A 15678-nucleotide genomic window follows, 5' to 3' on the forward strand; every position below is an offset into this window, starting at 1 on the left:
TAATTGTATACATTTGGGCTATTGATGTAATTTCGTCGGCTACGAAACAAATACAAATCACGATAAATAGAGTCTATATTCTCGGTTCGCGTCTTCGGTGTTGATTCCTAATAAGGATCAATCTAAGCAGACTCTTGTGCATTTGCGGATTCAAAAGTGTGACGATTAATTGAAAATGTCAATCATTGGAAATTTTGGTTGCCTTGTTCCACATCAACGGCTCGAACAACCCCATGGGGCTGATCCTTGTAGTTTTTAACCCCTTCGAACAAATAGTACGTTAAAATTACGGAATCAGAGGAAAACTCAATTGGAATCGAATTAGAAACATTAAAGTTATAATTAATTGCATTCACTGTAAACCACAACCTCCATAATCCTCGTAGTAAAGAAAACAAATCAGGTATAGTTTGCTATCTAAAGATCGGTACCGAGCCTGAAAAAACAAACACATAAACAGTATTTTAATGCTTTAAAGTTTTAGGGACAAACCACATAAATTTGCAACTTTAATTGCCGTTCGTACAACGTCTACCGAATTCTGATGTGTGTATACGAACGTTATATTGCCCAAACACAAGCGGGAAGGGATACTACTCCGAACATAATCTAACCAACAAAATGAAACTTTCTTTCAAAAGATTTCACTTATTTGCGGCACACGGAAAGCATCAACGGATTCAGGGTACAATACATATTTTATTTTCGGGTTGTAAATAGCGCCTTAGTTAAACTGCCAAACCTTTTCCTAGATAGACATAACCGTAGTTATTCGTATATAAAATATACAGGAAAAACCTTTTTCAGAGAACTACTGTTTGCTTAGTCAGCGTCAATTTGCTTGATCCCGCTTTAGTTCATACATTTTTCATACTCGATTTTATTTAGTAACTTATCTCCGACAAATCATCGCATGCTGTTAAAAGTTTAGTACTTTGCATCTTGCAGAGTTAGAATGTACGATGCAAGAAGGCTTGTTCTTTTGTTCTTCCCTGACTGACATGCGGGTACTTTGCATATGGGACTGACATGAGTTGATATTTTTTTACAATTACAGAACAAACCCGTAAATTGGCGAAAAGCGATATGGGACTGATATGCGAGTATGGGCAGTCAAGTCGATAGATAATTTAAGGATAAAAACGAAAAAGGTTAATGTAAACTTAATTCAAAAATATATCTAAAAATTTTTTTACCTTTCTTTATACATAGCTACAATTTCTGAGGGATATTATTATTACTATTACTCAAAATTATTATTTTAAATTAATTTGAAAACCAAAAACACCGACGAACATTCATGCAAAAACATATGCAGATTGATAAAAAAGGTATCGTCTCGCTGTTAGGTGGATTACAAACGTATTTTATTGTATGTGCACAAAACTTGACTTAACAGATGTCAACACAACACTATGAATAGGATTTACTCAAAGTTTGAAGTTTTTTACTCTTATGGTTCAAAGGTTACAAAAGATTTTCTTTCTTCTATTTTTATTGAATATATGATGCTCCTAATGAAAGTATTAAACAGTTCTTGTTTTCAATAACTCTTGATTGAGACATCACTGAGAGTTCGATGCGGTATCCTGGTGCTGCTCTCAAAAAAGTATAATTTCAATGTGTTGTTTGATACGTACAGTTACGAATTTGGTTGAAATAGTAATTTTGAGTGATAGTGCAGGTGTGGCTAGTGGTGAGAGTGCTATTCATTAAATAGTGTTGATTCGCAAAAACTGAAAATGCTCAAGCGGCGGATACTGTGAGTTTGCCGCCCCAAAATTTAACGATGTTAACCTGTTAACCGCCGTCTGCATGTCATTGTCGGTGTTGTCGGATTTCTGTGGAATGTGTGAAAGTTTACAAGTCGATCGTGTCATTCGGACTGAGGGTCTAGGGTTGGTCTGCAGCGGACCCATTCGCGAGTGTTTTTATTTTATTCTTTCAGTGGTCGTGTTTCATCTCGCGTTGCTGACAGCAGAGCGAGCAGGAGAAAAGGGATACTGGTGAGATCCTTTATAAAAAGTAATCAAATTTCTTTGAAACTGTAATTTTTTTGAAATCAAAAACCTACCTCGCTATCATTGCTGTGTAGCGTCAAGTTGAATCCTGGCAGTAGATCCTCTTTCTCGTTGACATCCAGCAGAGCAAGTTTCGCTGCTGGCATACAAGCCTGCCCTCCTTGCCAACCACCTTTCCCATTGATAGGAAAAATCCCACCGATATGTAACTGATTATATCCACTGACAACATTGATATTTAACACCAACACTAGAAACGACACACTCACAACGACATTCCAAAACATATCCTGCAAGTAGATAGATATGAGATGATGAGTATTAGTATATTAGCGGCTTAAAATAATTAATTATAGCAAGGTGATCATATCTCTGTGAATACAATCAGTGCTTCTTTCACCCAAACCAACTAGGGTAATAGATGGACGATCTATTTTTCTCGGACAAAGTTCACGCGTTATAAATAGTAACCGAATTGTAGGATTTCATTGTACTTCATATGGATAATGTATGTACATTGTAGACCCGATGTACAGGGTGCTGCATCTTTTATGTCGGTATGTAAACATTGAATAACTTTTAGGAAAAACAACCGATGTCTATAAGTAATGGTTTTGCCTTCTCATATAGAAAGGTTATGAATCACTGTGAAAACCGACTTTCGAACCGAGGCCCCGAGGGTCGAGTGTCATGTACCACTCGACTCAGTTCGTCGAGTACGCAAAATGTCTGTGTGTGTGTATGTGCGTATGTGTGAATGTAGCGTTTTTTCGCACTAACTTTTCTCGGAGATGGCTGAACCGATTTTCACAAACTTAGATTCAAATGGAAGGTCTTATGGTCTCATACAAAATTCCTGAATATTATTTGGATCCGACTTCCGGTTCCGGAATTATGGGGTAAAATGAGCAAAAAAATTGTGAAAATAAGTGCACTAACTTTTCTCAGAGATGGCTGAACCGATTTTCACAAATTTAGATTCAAATAAAAGGTCTTGTGGTCCCATACAAAATTCCTGAATATTATTTGGATCCGACTTCTGGTTCCAGAGGTATGGGGTAAAATGTGCAAAAAAATGAAAATATGTGTTCGAACTTTTCTCATAAATGGCGCGACCGATTTTCACAAACTTAGGTTTAAGTGAAAGCTCCTGTGGTCCCATACGTAATTTCTGAATTTCATTCGGATCCGACTTCCGGATCCGGAAATATAGGGTAAAGTGTGTTAAAAATTTTATACCAATACTGAAAAGGGCGAAAACCCGTAAAAAGTTTTCTAAATCGATCTCAAATCTTCTCCAATTGATAGTTTTTATCAGTAGACGGTCAAACAAACCGATTTCGGTTTCAAGAATCGAAGAAAATTGTTTTGAAGAATACCACAGTATTATATATGATAGTATGATTGATATGAGAAAGGCATCATTACACCACTAGGTGGATTAAAATAGATTTTTATTATATGAATCAATTTCGGCAGACATTAACCTTTTATTTAAAATAGCAATCCTCACAGTTTATATCAATGGATATCAGTTTGATTATTCACAGACGATAATTTTCAATCAAGTTGATAAAATCCAACGAACGTTTATGCACGTAGTCATATGACAAAAAGTCTCTTGTACTTTGACCATCTAAACCAGGTCTACTGAAGATGAAAGCATAAATCCTGAGCTGCATACGATATATTGTTCAGTGCTATCAATGTGATTTTTAGATAGTTATTATAGACCTTTTCATTCCTACAACTGTATAAAACATTCAAAAGTCTCTTTACCTATTCAGAGTTTCGAGTTTTGAAATGCATACTTTTCAGAAATAATCTTGCTCCGTTATCAATCACATTATCGAAGTAATCAATCACGAATATCAATGATGAAACATTCATCGTAAGAGAACATCGTCTCAGGCTCCAAAGGCCAAACATCCTAACCGTGTTCAGGTCGTTTGCGAGTAAATCGAATTCTGTTTTATTTGTTCTTGCTTGAAGGTGATTTCTGACCCATTTCATAACGAGTGGATAATGAACCGGAAAGGACATGATATTGTTTTCAATATTGTTCGACTCTTATAATATAATTCACTAAATTTATATTCAATTTGAAAAAATCAACATATGTCGGTGAAGTATTTATCCCCAGAACTACTGATGTGTGCATTTATCGATCGTTCACCAAATAATTAATTTAAATATGTAGACATTGTATATTGCATACATTGAACTCATATAGGTAGCGCAATTGCATCAACAGTATACAGAGTAAACAATCGACGCGTATTTGGATTATATTTTTCAGTTTCATATACTTTTATCTTGATCATACAAATACACCAGCTAGTGTCCAATGCGCTATCTGCTACCAATTGTATCAAAACCTTTTGAATTTTTTGAAGTTATGGTTTCGTGGTTTAAATTTCAAAAAAGCCATGTATTTTGGATTTCACTTAAAATAATTTTACCCATTTTTTTCGGAATTCGGAAACTATATGTTTATTATAAGTCAGAGCCGTTGTGAGGGTGAGGCGAGTGAGGTGACCGCTTTGGACGCCAACATTTAGGCGGCGCAAAAACATGATGGAATCGGTAAACATTTTCTATGCAATTAGTTTATTTAAAAAAAAATTCATTTTTCGGGAAAACTATTTTAGTTAGATTGAGTTTCAAACTAGTTTTATACATTTATTTACATGGAGTATAACTCCACAGCCATTTAGAATACAGAACCGCCATTCAGCGGCGATAGAAACAATTATTTTTCATAAGCAAGAGACGCTCTCTTCTTTATTGTAGATATACACTTGGACCTACCAGAGAACAAGTCCTCAGAGAGCAAACCTGCGAGCCTCTTGCGTGTTGCTTTGCATTGTGACGATGGTCTTGGCGAATTGCACACTTATATCATCATGTTTTTTGCTGATTGACTAATAAGGGTCATTTAGGAAATAGTATTGGGAATTGATATCATTCCAACTCAAACATCTCGACAGCATTATAGCCATCATTATCGACTGCTCTTATCTCCATCATTCACCGAGAAGGATAAAGGATAAGGAGGAGAGGAAATGTTGATACTTTACCTACTTTCCAGAAGGACGACGCCTCATCATTCTTTTCCATAGGTGTCGCGGAGCTGGATAATTGGATCGGAATGAGGTCTAGATTTCATTCAAAGCTTTGACCATGGTGTAAGATGCAACCAAGAATGAAAAGTTGGATTTCATCACAATGTGCAAAACATTTAATTTAAAGTTAAAACAATTTCTCCGACTACATCATTCCTGTCAAACCAGTAGTCTAATTCCCATGATCACTTGTTCAATGTAATCAACAATTCAACACAGAGAAGGTCAGCAATGGTGAAAAGATTTCATGAGCCAGTCCATACGAATACGACACAGGTATAGCAATTCGATCGTTACGTTTCCACATGAAAAATAAACTTAAGACAAAATCGTATGCCTACTGTGATAGTTTTTCGAGAGCAATCCTGCGAACCTCTTAGAGAGTAAACATAAGATTTTCTAAAAACAAAAGTTTAGCTTGAATAAAAAGTACAATTTTCGTGATATATTTTCTCATTGAGAAGATTCTCTGATTGGCTCTCTGATGGGGCCATTACCATTCCCAAAAATTTTCTGTTGGTAGGTCCAGATTTAATAATTCAATGCACAGGTTTCGTTTATTTTGACGTAGGACAGCTGTCCACGACGGGATGTAAAACTCATCATCGGTGACATAAATGCTCAGGTAGGCCGAGAGGTAATGTACAGGCCTTAGATCGAACTGGAGATCCTGCACGCGGCAACAAACGACAACGGCCAACGATGCATGAACTTTGCAGCCTTCCGAGAAATGATAGTTCGAAGCACCGCAAAGATATCCTCAAAGTAACCTGTTCAACATACGCAAAATCAAATCGACCATGTTCTCATCGACGAGCGATTCTTCTCCGACGTCATCAATGTCCGCATTTTCCGCAGTGCTAACATTGATTATGACCACTTTCTTGTCGTTATTTGTATGTTCGTACTGCAAAGGAATACGCGCAACAACTGGAGCTAGTGCGACTTTCGGAAGAGCAGCTTGGCACGTTGACTCTTGAAGACGGTTGGAGGAATATGAGGTCCACCGTTAGTAGCACTGCTGCAACCGTACTAGGTACGAGGTTACCGAATCTAGGAAATGACTGGTTTTACGGCGAATGCCAGCAGTTGATCGGAGAGAAGAATGCTGCAACACCGCACGATGCGAACGAGAAACGATACAGAAAGGCGCGGAACAGACAGAATTCGGCTGTCCGGAGGAAAAAAACGCCACCAGAAAGACCAAGATCACGACCGCCGACGACAGATTCCCAGCACCTGACCTGTAAGAATTGGAACTCGATTTGACGTCTACGATGGACTGGGCATGTCATAAAGATGTCGGACGACAGCATTGTGAAAATGGTTCTTGAATCGAATCCGACTGGGACAAGAAGAAGAGGAGCGCTGTGCCACGCTTTCTCTTCCATATGTGATTCTTGCTTTCGGTAATTGATAAAAAAGCTCACTAACCAGAATTTTGTATTGATAAACTTAACACATACATACAAAGCATACAAACCATTCTGAACAGTCCGTTTTAAGGAATTACTTATACTTGAATGTTCACCCGACGCAACAGAATAAACTGTGAAGCAGTTCCTTGTACAGTTTTCAAGCAGCGAGAAAGTTTTCTCAGAACTTGTTCTGTATATTCAAGTTGCCAAAAAGTACCATGCGTACTTTAGGGCTCTGATAAAGTGGATGTTGTTCAGGTACCAGGCCCGTGCGTGAGTAGGGGGAGGGAGGGGTTAGGTTATTATGTGCGCTAAATCATTAGAAAGCAAGAAAAATGTATTAGTTTGACATAAGCGCTTCTACAGCACAATCTTTTCATTGATTCAATCAAAAATTTTCTGATTTGTTAAACTCGCGCTCACGATGACCAATATTATTTATCTAACTCCATTACATACAATCCATCAATTGGTAAACGATATCAGAACTTTTTCTCTTGCCTACAGCGGTTTTCTAGAACAGTCATATGTATTCCGTTATTGAGTCATTTGGCAAGCAATAATTGTGATTCCAATGAAGCACGTGACTCGAAATGACAAATAACATGAATCAAGTATGCATGTGAAATCTCCACACAAAACATCTCCTTACGCGCCAAACAATTTGTTCAACGATCTAGTATTCTTTCCTACGACGGCCTAACACTTATGCAACTTGTTGCGCGCCAAACATCAATCGTAGATCTAGCAATCATTGGCGACTTTTTCAGTGGAAAATTCCATTGTCCATACAAAACAACTTCATGGATTTTTCCCACTTTTCCGGCAAATTTTCCTAATTTTTTCTATGTACGAACCCGGTGGGGGTAAAAACTGATCAAACAAAAAAAGAATCTTGTAAATCTGTCCATCCGTTCTTACTTGATGCGAAAGAATGATCTCTGCATTTTTATATATATAGATAGATAGGTAGATATTATATTATATGATAATATACTATATTTTGTTTTATTTCATTATGTTATATTATACCATATTATATTATATTATGTTCTGTTATATTGTATTATATTATATTGTATTATACTCAATTATATAGACAACGGGGAAGGTCTGGGAATGCATCATGGTATCTTACAAGTGAATGACAGGATGATGGAGTGGATTGACAACCTGAGTAACATGGGGGTAGCATTGTGTTTCTCCCTGAAGATCTGAAATGAGTAAGATGCACCCTTCTGACAAACAAAATATGTTGGTTTCTTTGATAATTGCATATGCATTAATGATGTCAACACATTGAAAATAACTTTTTAGATTTTACATGAACATGATATAATCACACAACATTCGTTGAATGAACATCATTTGACAGCTAACGGTAAACTGTTCATTCCCGGGTAGAAGTGATTTGCAAACCAATACCAAATTCTGTCATTAAAATCAAACATCTCAATGGTAGAAATTAACATTATTTAGTTTGAAATAAGAGTTAAAATATCAAAAATCATAACAAAGTCTGCCTGAGAAAATAGCAACAAAATAAAAAATTCTGTCATTGTAATATCAAACCAAGAACAAAATATTTATAGAAGATGAATTTGTTCATTATTTTATATTCTAGAATTTAGAATAGAGTAATATCTTAAGTATTTCCCTTATCTGATTCTGATGCAGTTTATTAAATGGTATTTTATTTGAAAATAAAACTACTGGGTCAATTTACTTAATGAAATTGAAATAGCTCATCAATAACGAAATAAGATATTATAACTAATTTTGATGTTGAACAGATATTGTACAATGTCTTGATCCCTTGATGAAATATCACGAAAATATCAAGTATCACTCTGACAACACAGAGACATCAAACCAAGATATGATGGTAAAATTTGTTATTATTTTGACTTTTGTTTGCTATTTACACCTACCCGGGTTCTAATTTGTTACAATTTTTTTAATAATTTTTGAGCCAAAATCTTCTTTCACTATAAGTTGCACCTTTATTTATTAAAAAAAATCATACAAACAAATTTTTGGAAAAAAAACTGTTTTTAAGAAGCACCTTAGCATATGTAAACCGTTCTAATATAAAAATACAGATCCAGATACAGATACCGATTCAATATCTTCAACAAAGTTGCTTAAAATTAATGATTATAAATTATTGTGGAAAAAGCATTGTTCTATATCACCCAGATTTCGAAACAATTGTTTAAATCATGTTTTTTAGTTCCACCCTAAATGCACTATGGCCAAAAAACGCAGTTTATTAAGTAAAACAAATGTTCTGAAAACTGTCCCGCTAGTTTTGCATCCTGTACCACCGTGCATTGCTGCGACGACTTGAACTTCTATATTAATATTTCTCTGGTAAGTCTCTACTCCCATTCAAATATTGATGTAATGATGGATGGGTTATGAGACTGAGGATGTTTCCAGAACGAACCTTCACTCATCGAAACATTCTGAGCACGCATTTTAGTTTTCCTATTCATCGTAGCATCCGTCTTCGTCTTGATGCATAATTTATGATTATCTAAAGAATAAATGTAAGATGTTTGCTAGATCAAGTGAACAGAATCTAAAGAAAGAGCATTGCTTGCACAGTGGCAGTATTCGACAAATAGCATTTATATTTGCTTTGATAACGAGTAATATTGATGCGCCTTTCATAAATACAGAAGAACCTTGATTTCGTTATTTCTTGGGTGAATATGAGGACACTGACAAAAACGCTCTCGTGACTTTTTCTATCTGTCAACGTTTTTGTGGGGTACAAAGCTTCTATGAAGAAGATAAAAGAAAGAAAGAATAAGCTTCTATTATTATATTTGAATTTGGCTGATTTTAGTATTCAATATTTATTATTTTACCTTTATGGCCTTTCTCATATTAAAACGCTATGTAATCACTGTAAAAATCGACTTTTTATCCGAGGGCCGAATGTCATATATCATTCGATTCAGCTTGCCAAACAGAGCAAATGAAATGTATGTGTGTGTGTCTGTCTGTATGTAGCAAAAATATGCATTCACTTTTCTCGGAAATGGCTGAACCGATTTTCACAAAGTAATATTCAAATGAAAGGCTTCATGGTCCCATAGCCTGCTTTTGAATTTCATTCATTAATTAATCCCTGAATTCGTCGTGGATAATACTTCCAGTTCCGGGATCATATTGTGTTTTGATTTCGTAGATTTGCTATATTACGTGTTTGTAAGAGTGTTATCAACAAAGAGGTCGAGATCTCCGAGATGACTTGACCGATTTTGATCAAACTAGTCACAAATGGCAGGCCTCCTCGTCGGCCCGTCCGCTATTGAATGTTTTGCAGATCTGATGTTTACTTTTTGAGTTAGGTAAAGTTTTAGGTTTTCTACATTATGTGTCACAATCGATCTTGTGAACATAATATGTTCAAAGGCTTAAATTTTGCACTCTAATAGCTATCCAACAAGCCATAAATTGGTAAAATACAACTTCTACAAATGTATGCGTAGAATTTATATGAAAAGACGTATACTCTTATAGAAAGTTCCTGAATATCATTTGGATCGGACTTCTGGTTCTTCAACTATCAAATGACATGTGTAACGAAATTGAAAATAATGAAAAACACATTTTCCTCTAAACCGATTTACTCCATGTAAGATTCAAATGAATGGTATTAAGATCCCATAAAAACATCTTGGTTTTTAATCAGATTCGAACTCCGTTTCAGGAGATACAAAGTGATTAGTGTAAATATGTTAATTTCTTAAAGATGGCTAAACTGATTTTCAAAATTTCGAATCAAATGAAATGGTTTACAATTGATTAGGTGAACTTAACTGACCACGGTCACACCGATTTCCGAAAGTATCGGAAATAGAGGAGCTCAATCGTTTCCCCAAAAAATGCCTACAAGAATTTCATAAACAAAAATTTACTTCAAAAGACTGGACTCAAAACTATTCCAATTTATTCGTCATGTTAATTAATAGCCATACGTTTTGGGTCCCAGTAAACAAGAAGTACTGTAAATAATGACCAAAAGCTCTGGCAATGGAACTTAACTTCGACATCTCATGGAATGCTTAATCGATTGTCACACGATTAGATACTATGATTAGTTTACTATGACGAGCATCTGAATGACCAAGCACAAGATACAGAGAACGACACAGGAATCAATCTGTGTGCACGCTGACAGATTCCCAGCACCTGATCTGTCGGAGATAAGTGAGGAGATTGGCAAGCTAAGAAACAACAAAGCCGCGGGCAATGACCAGTTACTAGGCGAGCTGCTCTAACATGGAGGAGAGGCACTGGTTAGAGTGCTCCACTGGATGATTTCTAAGATTTGGGAGGAGGAGATTCTATTGCAGGAATGCATGGAAGAAGTGGTATGTCCCATCTACTAAAAGGGAAGATAAGCTAGATTGTTGCAATTACCGCGCAATCACGATGCTGAACGCCGCCTACAAGGTACTCTTCCAAATCCTTTCCCGTCGTTTATCACCAATAGCTAAGGAATTCGTAATGCCGTAGTAAGCTGGATTTACTGGAGCCCGCGCCACTACGGATCACATATTCTGGAGTACTTGTACCGAATATATCACACCTATTCATTGACGCATCACCTATTCATTGACTTCAAAGCAGCATACGACACAATCGATCGAGAACAGCTATGGCAGATCATGCACGAATACGAATACGACTGACGCGATTGGTCAAAGCAACGATCGATAGAGAGATGTGCTACGTCCGAGTATCTGGGACGCTTTCGAGTCCCTTCGAATCTCGGAGAGGGCTACAGCAAGGTCTTGAACTCTCTTGTATCTTGTTCAATATTGCTTTGGAAGAGTTAGAGCATCTGTCGAAAAATCTGGCATTTAATAAATCTGGAATATTGACAAGGCTGTGTCCACAAAAAGTTCACGAACATAAGCGATTTGTAAATAAGCACTATTATTTTTAAGTATTCATAAAGTTAGAAATAGTATGTTAATTTTTCGCCTTTATTTATAGAAAGTTCAAGGCGAAATATATCATCTAATAATATTCGATTGAAATTTTTACCGAACTGGTTATTATAGATTTACACTAGAACTTCCAGAATATATCGATATTTATCCATAATATCAATATATGACTACGAAATATCGATATTAGCGAGATCCGATTTTAATCGATATTTATTATTTCTACCAGACAGTGTGAAGTTGAAGAGCGTAAAATGTTTCGCAATACCTGTCGTGTTGCGCGAATCGTTCAAGAAAAATGATGAAAAAATTGTGTCCTTTAGTTTTCATATCTGCGTAGTTTGCTTGTTGCCCTGATAGTGTGTTCTGATTGGCTCGTGAAACCGTGGTTCTATTCAAATTGTTTTTTCAATAGCGTATTTTTGGAAAAGTTTTCCACTTTTTCTATGCACATTTAAGTTAAGAGATTTCGAATGGATTAGCGGTTGAAACATATGAATCCATCAACAAATGGAGAAGTAATATGTGTTGACATTATGACAGAAAAAAGGTTAAGCGGTTATATTTGAAACTTTTAATTGAAACCTGGCCCCGTCCCGTGAAGAGTAAGGCATTTTTGATGTCAAAAAATGCGATTTGCAGCAGGGATCTTATAATCTACAATCTTCCACATATAACGATACAATTTTTCAGAAACATAACAAAACATGTATTTTTGGATACTTTTTTATCATTGAAATAAAGTCACTTTTGCACTTCATAGAGTTATCAACTGAATGCGCTTCTTGTTTTAGTCGGAAGCTATGGAACCCTTTTATCAAACTACAAAATAACAACGAGACAATATGTTAAGTACATGGATGGTTTTCCCAATCTTGGTTTTGAGAGTATAGCTGAATCTAGGTAAATTATAATTTTGACTAGCACTTTTCGTCACAACAAACAAATTAAATAATAATTCTAAGTGACAAGATTCAGTTGGGGGATGCTATCGTTACCGAACTAAGTGTAGCATTCGTTAGTAAATTCTACAAATATTATCTCAGTTATTCCAGAAGATAAAAAAATAATGAAAATAACAGCTGATGAGATTTTTTGAAAGCAAAAACTATCTACAGTGATCATTTTTGCATGCGAATTACATACACTCGCTAAAAACTGGCATCAAAGAAATTTTGAATTTACGCTTGATATAAATTGCACGCGTCATCAAGTTCACAGCAGAAAAAACTTCAACACAACAGAAACAGCATTTGATTAATGAAAAGGGTCAGTCTTTTCAGAAATACCATTTTCAATCAGATCGTCTTCAGCGGACATGGGTCAACCTTCGTCAGTTTGTTTAACCCAGCAAATTGAGTTGAATAAATGATTTTGATGTAAATATGTTTCACCGCAAAATAAAATCATATAACTGGAAGAGTTTTGAACGATTCCAATAAAGCAAAATATTCTGCTAGGAATGAGGTACATCTAAAGGGCCAACCTATATTAGGTTTGTTAATCAGATAGTAAATTTATAATATCTATTAAGCTCTGCATATGTGGAGTATATATAATTCGTGCAAAAAAAAACAGACGTTTTTTGATATTTTGCATATTTGAGTGAGTGTTTTGTATCATATAGTGAAGCCAGATTTTCAGAGAAATCCGTTACATATCATAACATGAAATGTTACATTCTCCAAAGCAAATTTTGCCGCATGCAATATATCATAATTGATTATGTTTTATGCGTGAACGTATAAAGTTGCTAATTGTCAACAAATCAATTTTATAGAGATATGAAGTAGGCTCAAATGAAAGTTTTGCATTTCATACGGATCTGATTTTCAATTTTGGAATTACTGAGTGTTGAGTGAAAAAAGCTGCAAATTTTTATAGTTCGCTTCTTTCGAAGAATGTATAAAGATGAACAAATAGTATAGTAAATAAATTTTTATACTTCACAGAGGCCTTGTAAGTTGCTGGCCATACCATCTTTCTTCGGCTGTATCGCTTTCCGGAATCCGGTTCCAGATATACTAGTAATAGTGATCAGAAACTCAAAACCTGTTTTAATCCACCTAGTGCTGTAATGATGCCTTTCTCATATCAATCATACTATCATATATAATACTGTAGTATTCTTCAAAATAATTTTCTTCGATTCTTAAAAGAATAACCAAAATCGGATTGTTTGACCGTCTACTGATAAAAACTATCAATTGGAAAAGATTTGAGGTCGGTTTAGAAATTTTTTTAAGGTGTTTCCCCATTTTAAGTGATGGTATACAATTTTTAACACACTTTACCCTATATTTCCGGATCCAGAAGTCGGATCCGCATGAAATTCAGGAATAACGCATGGGACCACAGGACCTTTCATTTGAACCTAAGTTTGTGAAAATCGGTCGCGCCATCTATGAGAAAAATTAGAACACATATTTCCTTTTTTTGTGCACATTTTACTCCATAACTCCCGAACCGGAAGTCGGATCTAAATAATATTCAGGAATTTTGTATGGGACCTCAAGACCTTTCATTTGAATCTAAGTTTGTGAAAATCGGTTCAGCCATCTCTGAGAAAAGTTAGTGCACTTATTTACACAATTTTTTGCACATTTTGCCCCATAATTCCGGAACCGTTAGTTAGTTAATGCAAAAAAAAACGTTACATACACACATACGCACATACACACACATACACATACACAGACATTTTGCGTACTCGACGAACTGAGTCGAATGGTATATGACACTCGGCCCTCCGTGCCTCGATTCAAAAGTCGGTTTTCACAATGATTGCATAACCTTTCTATATGAGAAAGGCAAAAAGGACCACTTTTTAATTTCTCCAATATGTCTAAAGCCATTTTCACTAGCTTGGAATCAGAAATAATTGGCTCCAGTGGCACGTTCCTCCAGTTATTTGGAGATTTGTGCGTTCAAACATTCTGACACACAATTAAATATTACGAAATAATTTGTATTATTGTTATTTGTATTATTGTTCCTTATAATCAAATAATGGTGGTTCTGGAACCTTTTATGAAGGCGTTCGTGATGGAGAGTGACGAGTTGAATTCGTATCCCGATGGATGCCGCTGACTTCCGTCATCTATTTTCAGGCTAACCTGTTGACCGTGAATGCGATATGTTGGCGTAGGTGGATGGATGGTTGACGTAGGTATAGCATAGCAAAGTCTTGGCATAACATTCCTTTTGTGGAATTTGGCCTTTCTGTTTCAACAGACTTCGCAGCCGATTCTTAGTGTACAGAATCATTGCATGGCTAGTACTATGGATCCTACTGACACTAAGAATCCTTCCAGGTCGGGGCTCGAACATACGACAACTGGCTTGTAAGACCAGCATCCTATGCATTGAACCGCCAACCCGGGTATAGCATTCACAACCAATTATAATCTTCCAGTGATAAAAACATTAAATCACTGGATCGATCAATGATAGAACAGGCATATGATATGAAAAGTATGAAATATATCTACAGCTTTCTACATTGATGTTTTTAGTAAAGGTGCGCAAGTAAGCTGAGATTAAAGCCGACATTTTTTTATCGATGCTGTCGGCTATCATATAAAATTATTCGAAAAGGAAAAAGGTAGACATACACGTCAAAACACTTCCTTTTTCAACTTCATGCGAAAAATTTCCTCTAAACAAATGCAGATGTAATGAGCGATAAAATACTGATCATTTCAACTTCCGAGTTGCATACTTCAATATATAAGTAATTCTAATTGTTCTTTTGTATACGTATATAGCCCTTGGAAGGGCTGATTTTAAAAAATTTACACGGTCGTTGTTCTGTTTTCGTTGCATTTTTCTCCAATGCAAACGACCAACAGCTAGATGACGCAATCGTTCTTGTTTGAAGCGAAACTGATACTTTATTTTGGATTTGCATATTTCAGTTAAAGAAACTATCAAAATGCTGTACGGGATTCATTTTTGGCATTCAAAAGGGACAAATTGTGGAATTCTCTACGATATTAAACACTATTCGGAACATTTTTCTCGAACGAATTTCTCGTTTCGAAAAAAGCACAAAGCTAATCAAATTATTCTAGATTTGCATTTGAATTTTGGAAGGGCTGATTTTACATATTGTTCTCCATCGTTGTCCACTTTTCATTGTATT

At 35.8% G+C, this 15678-nt stretch overlaps 2 protein-coding genes across 3 annotated transcripts in view; one reads left to right on the plus strand and one right to left on the minus strand.

The window, feature by feature from the left end:
• Window positions 1–15678, minus strand: part of LOC131432974 (gamma-aminobutyric acid type B receptor subunit 1) — a 247899-nt gene that overhangs the window by 196083 nt on the left and 36138 nt on the right. Inside the window, exon 2 of the mRNA XM_058599660.1 lies at window positions 2075–2311. Coding sequence (XP_058455643.1) covers window positions 2075–2311 — 237 coding nt within the window. The remainder of the gene's footprint in view (window positions 1–2074; window positions 2312–15678) is intronic.
• The window catches only part of LOC131432975 (uncharacterized), a 290167-nt gene that overhangs the window by 174868 nt on the left and 99621 nt on the right, over window positions 1–15678 (plus strand). The window lies entirely within an intron of this gene.

The sequence above is a fragment of the Malaya genurostris genome, chromosome 2 (genome assembly GCF_030247185.1).
Source record: "Malaya genurostris strain Urasoe2022 chromosome 2, Malgen_1.1, whole genome shotgun sequence".
NCBI classification, from domain to species: Eukaryota; Metazoa; Arthropoda; class Insecta; order Diptera; family Culicidae; genus Malaya; species Malaya genurostris.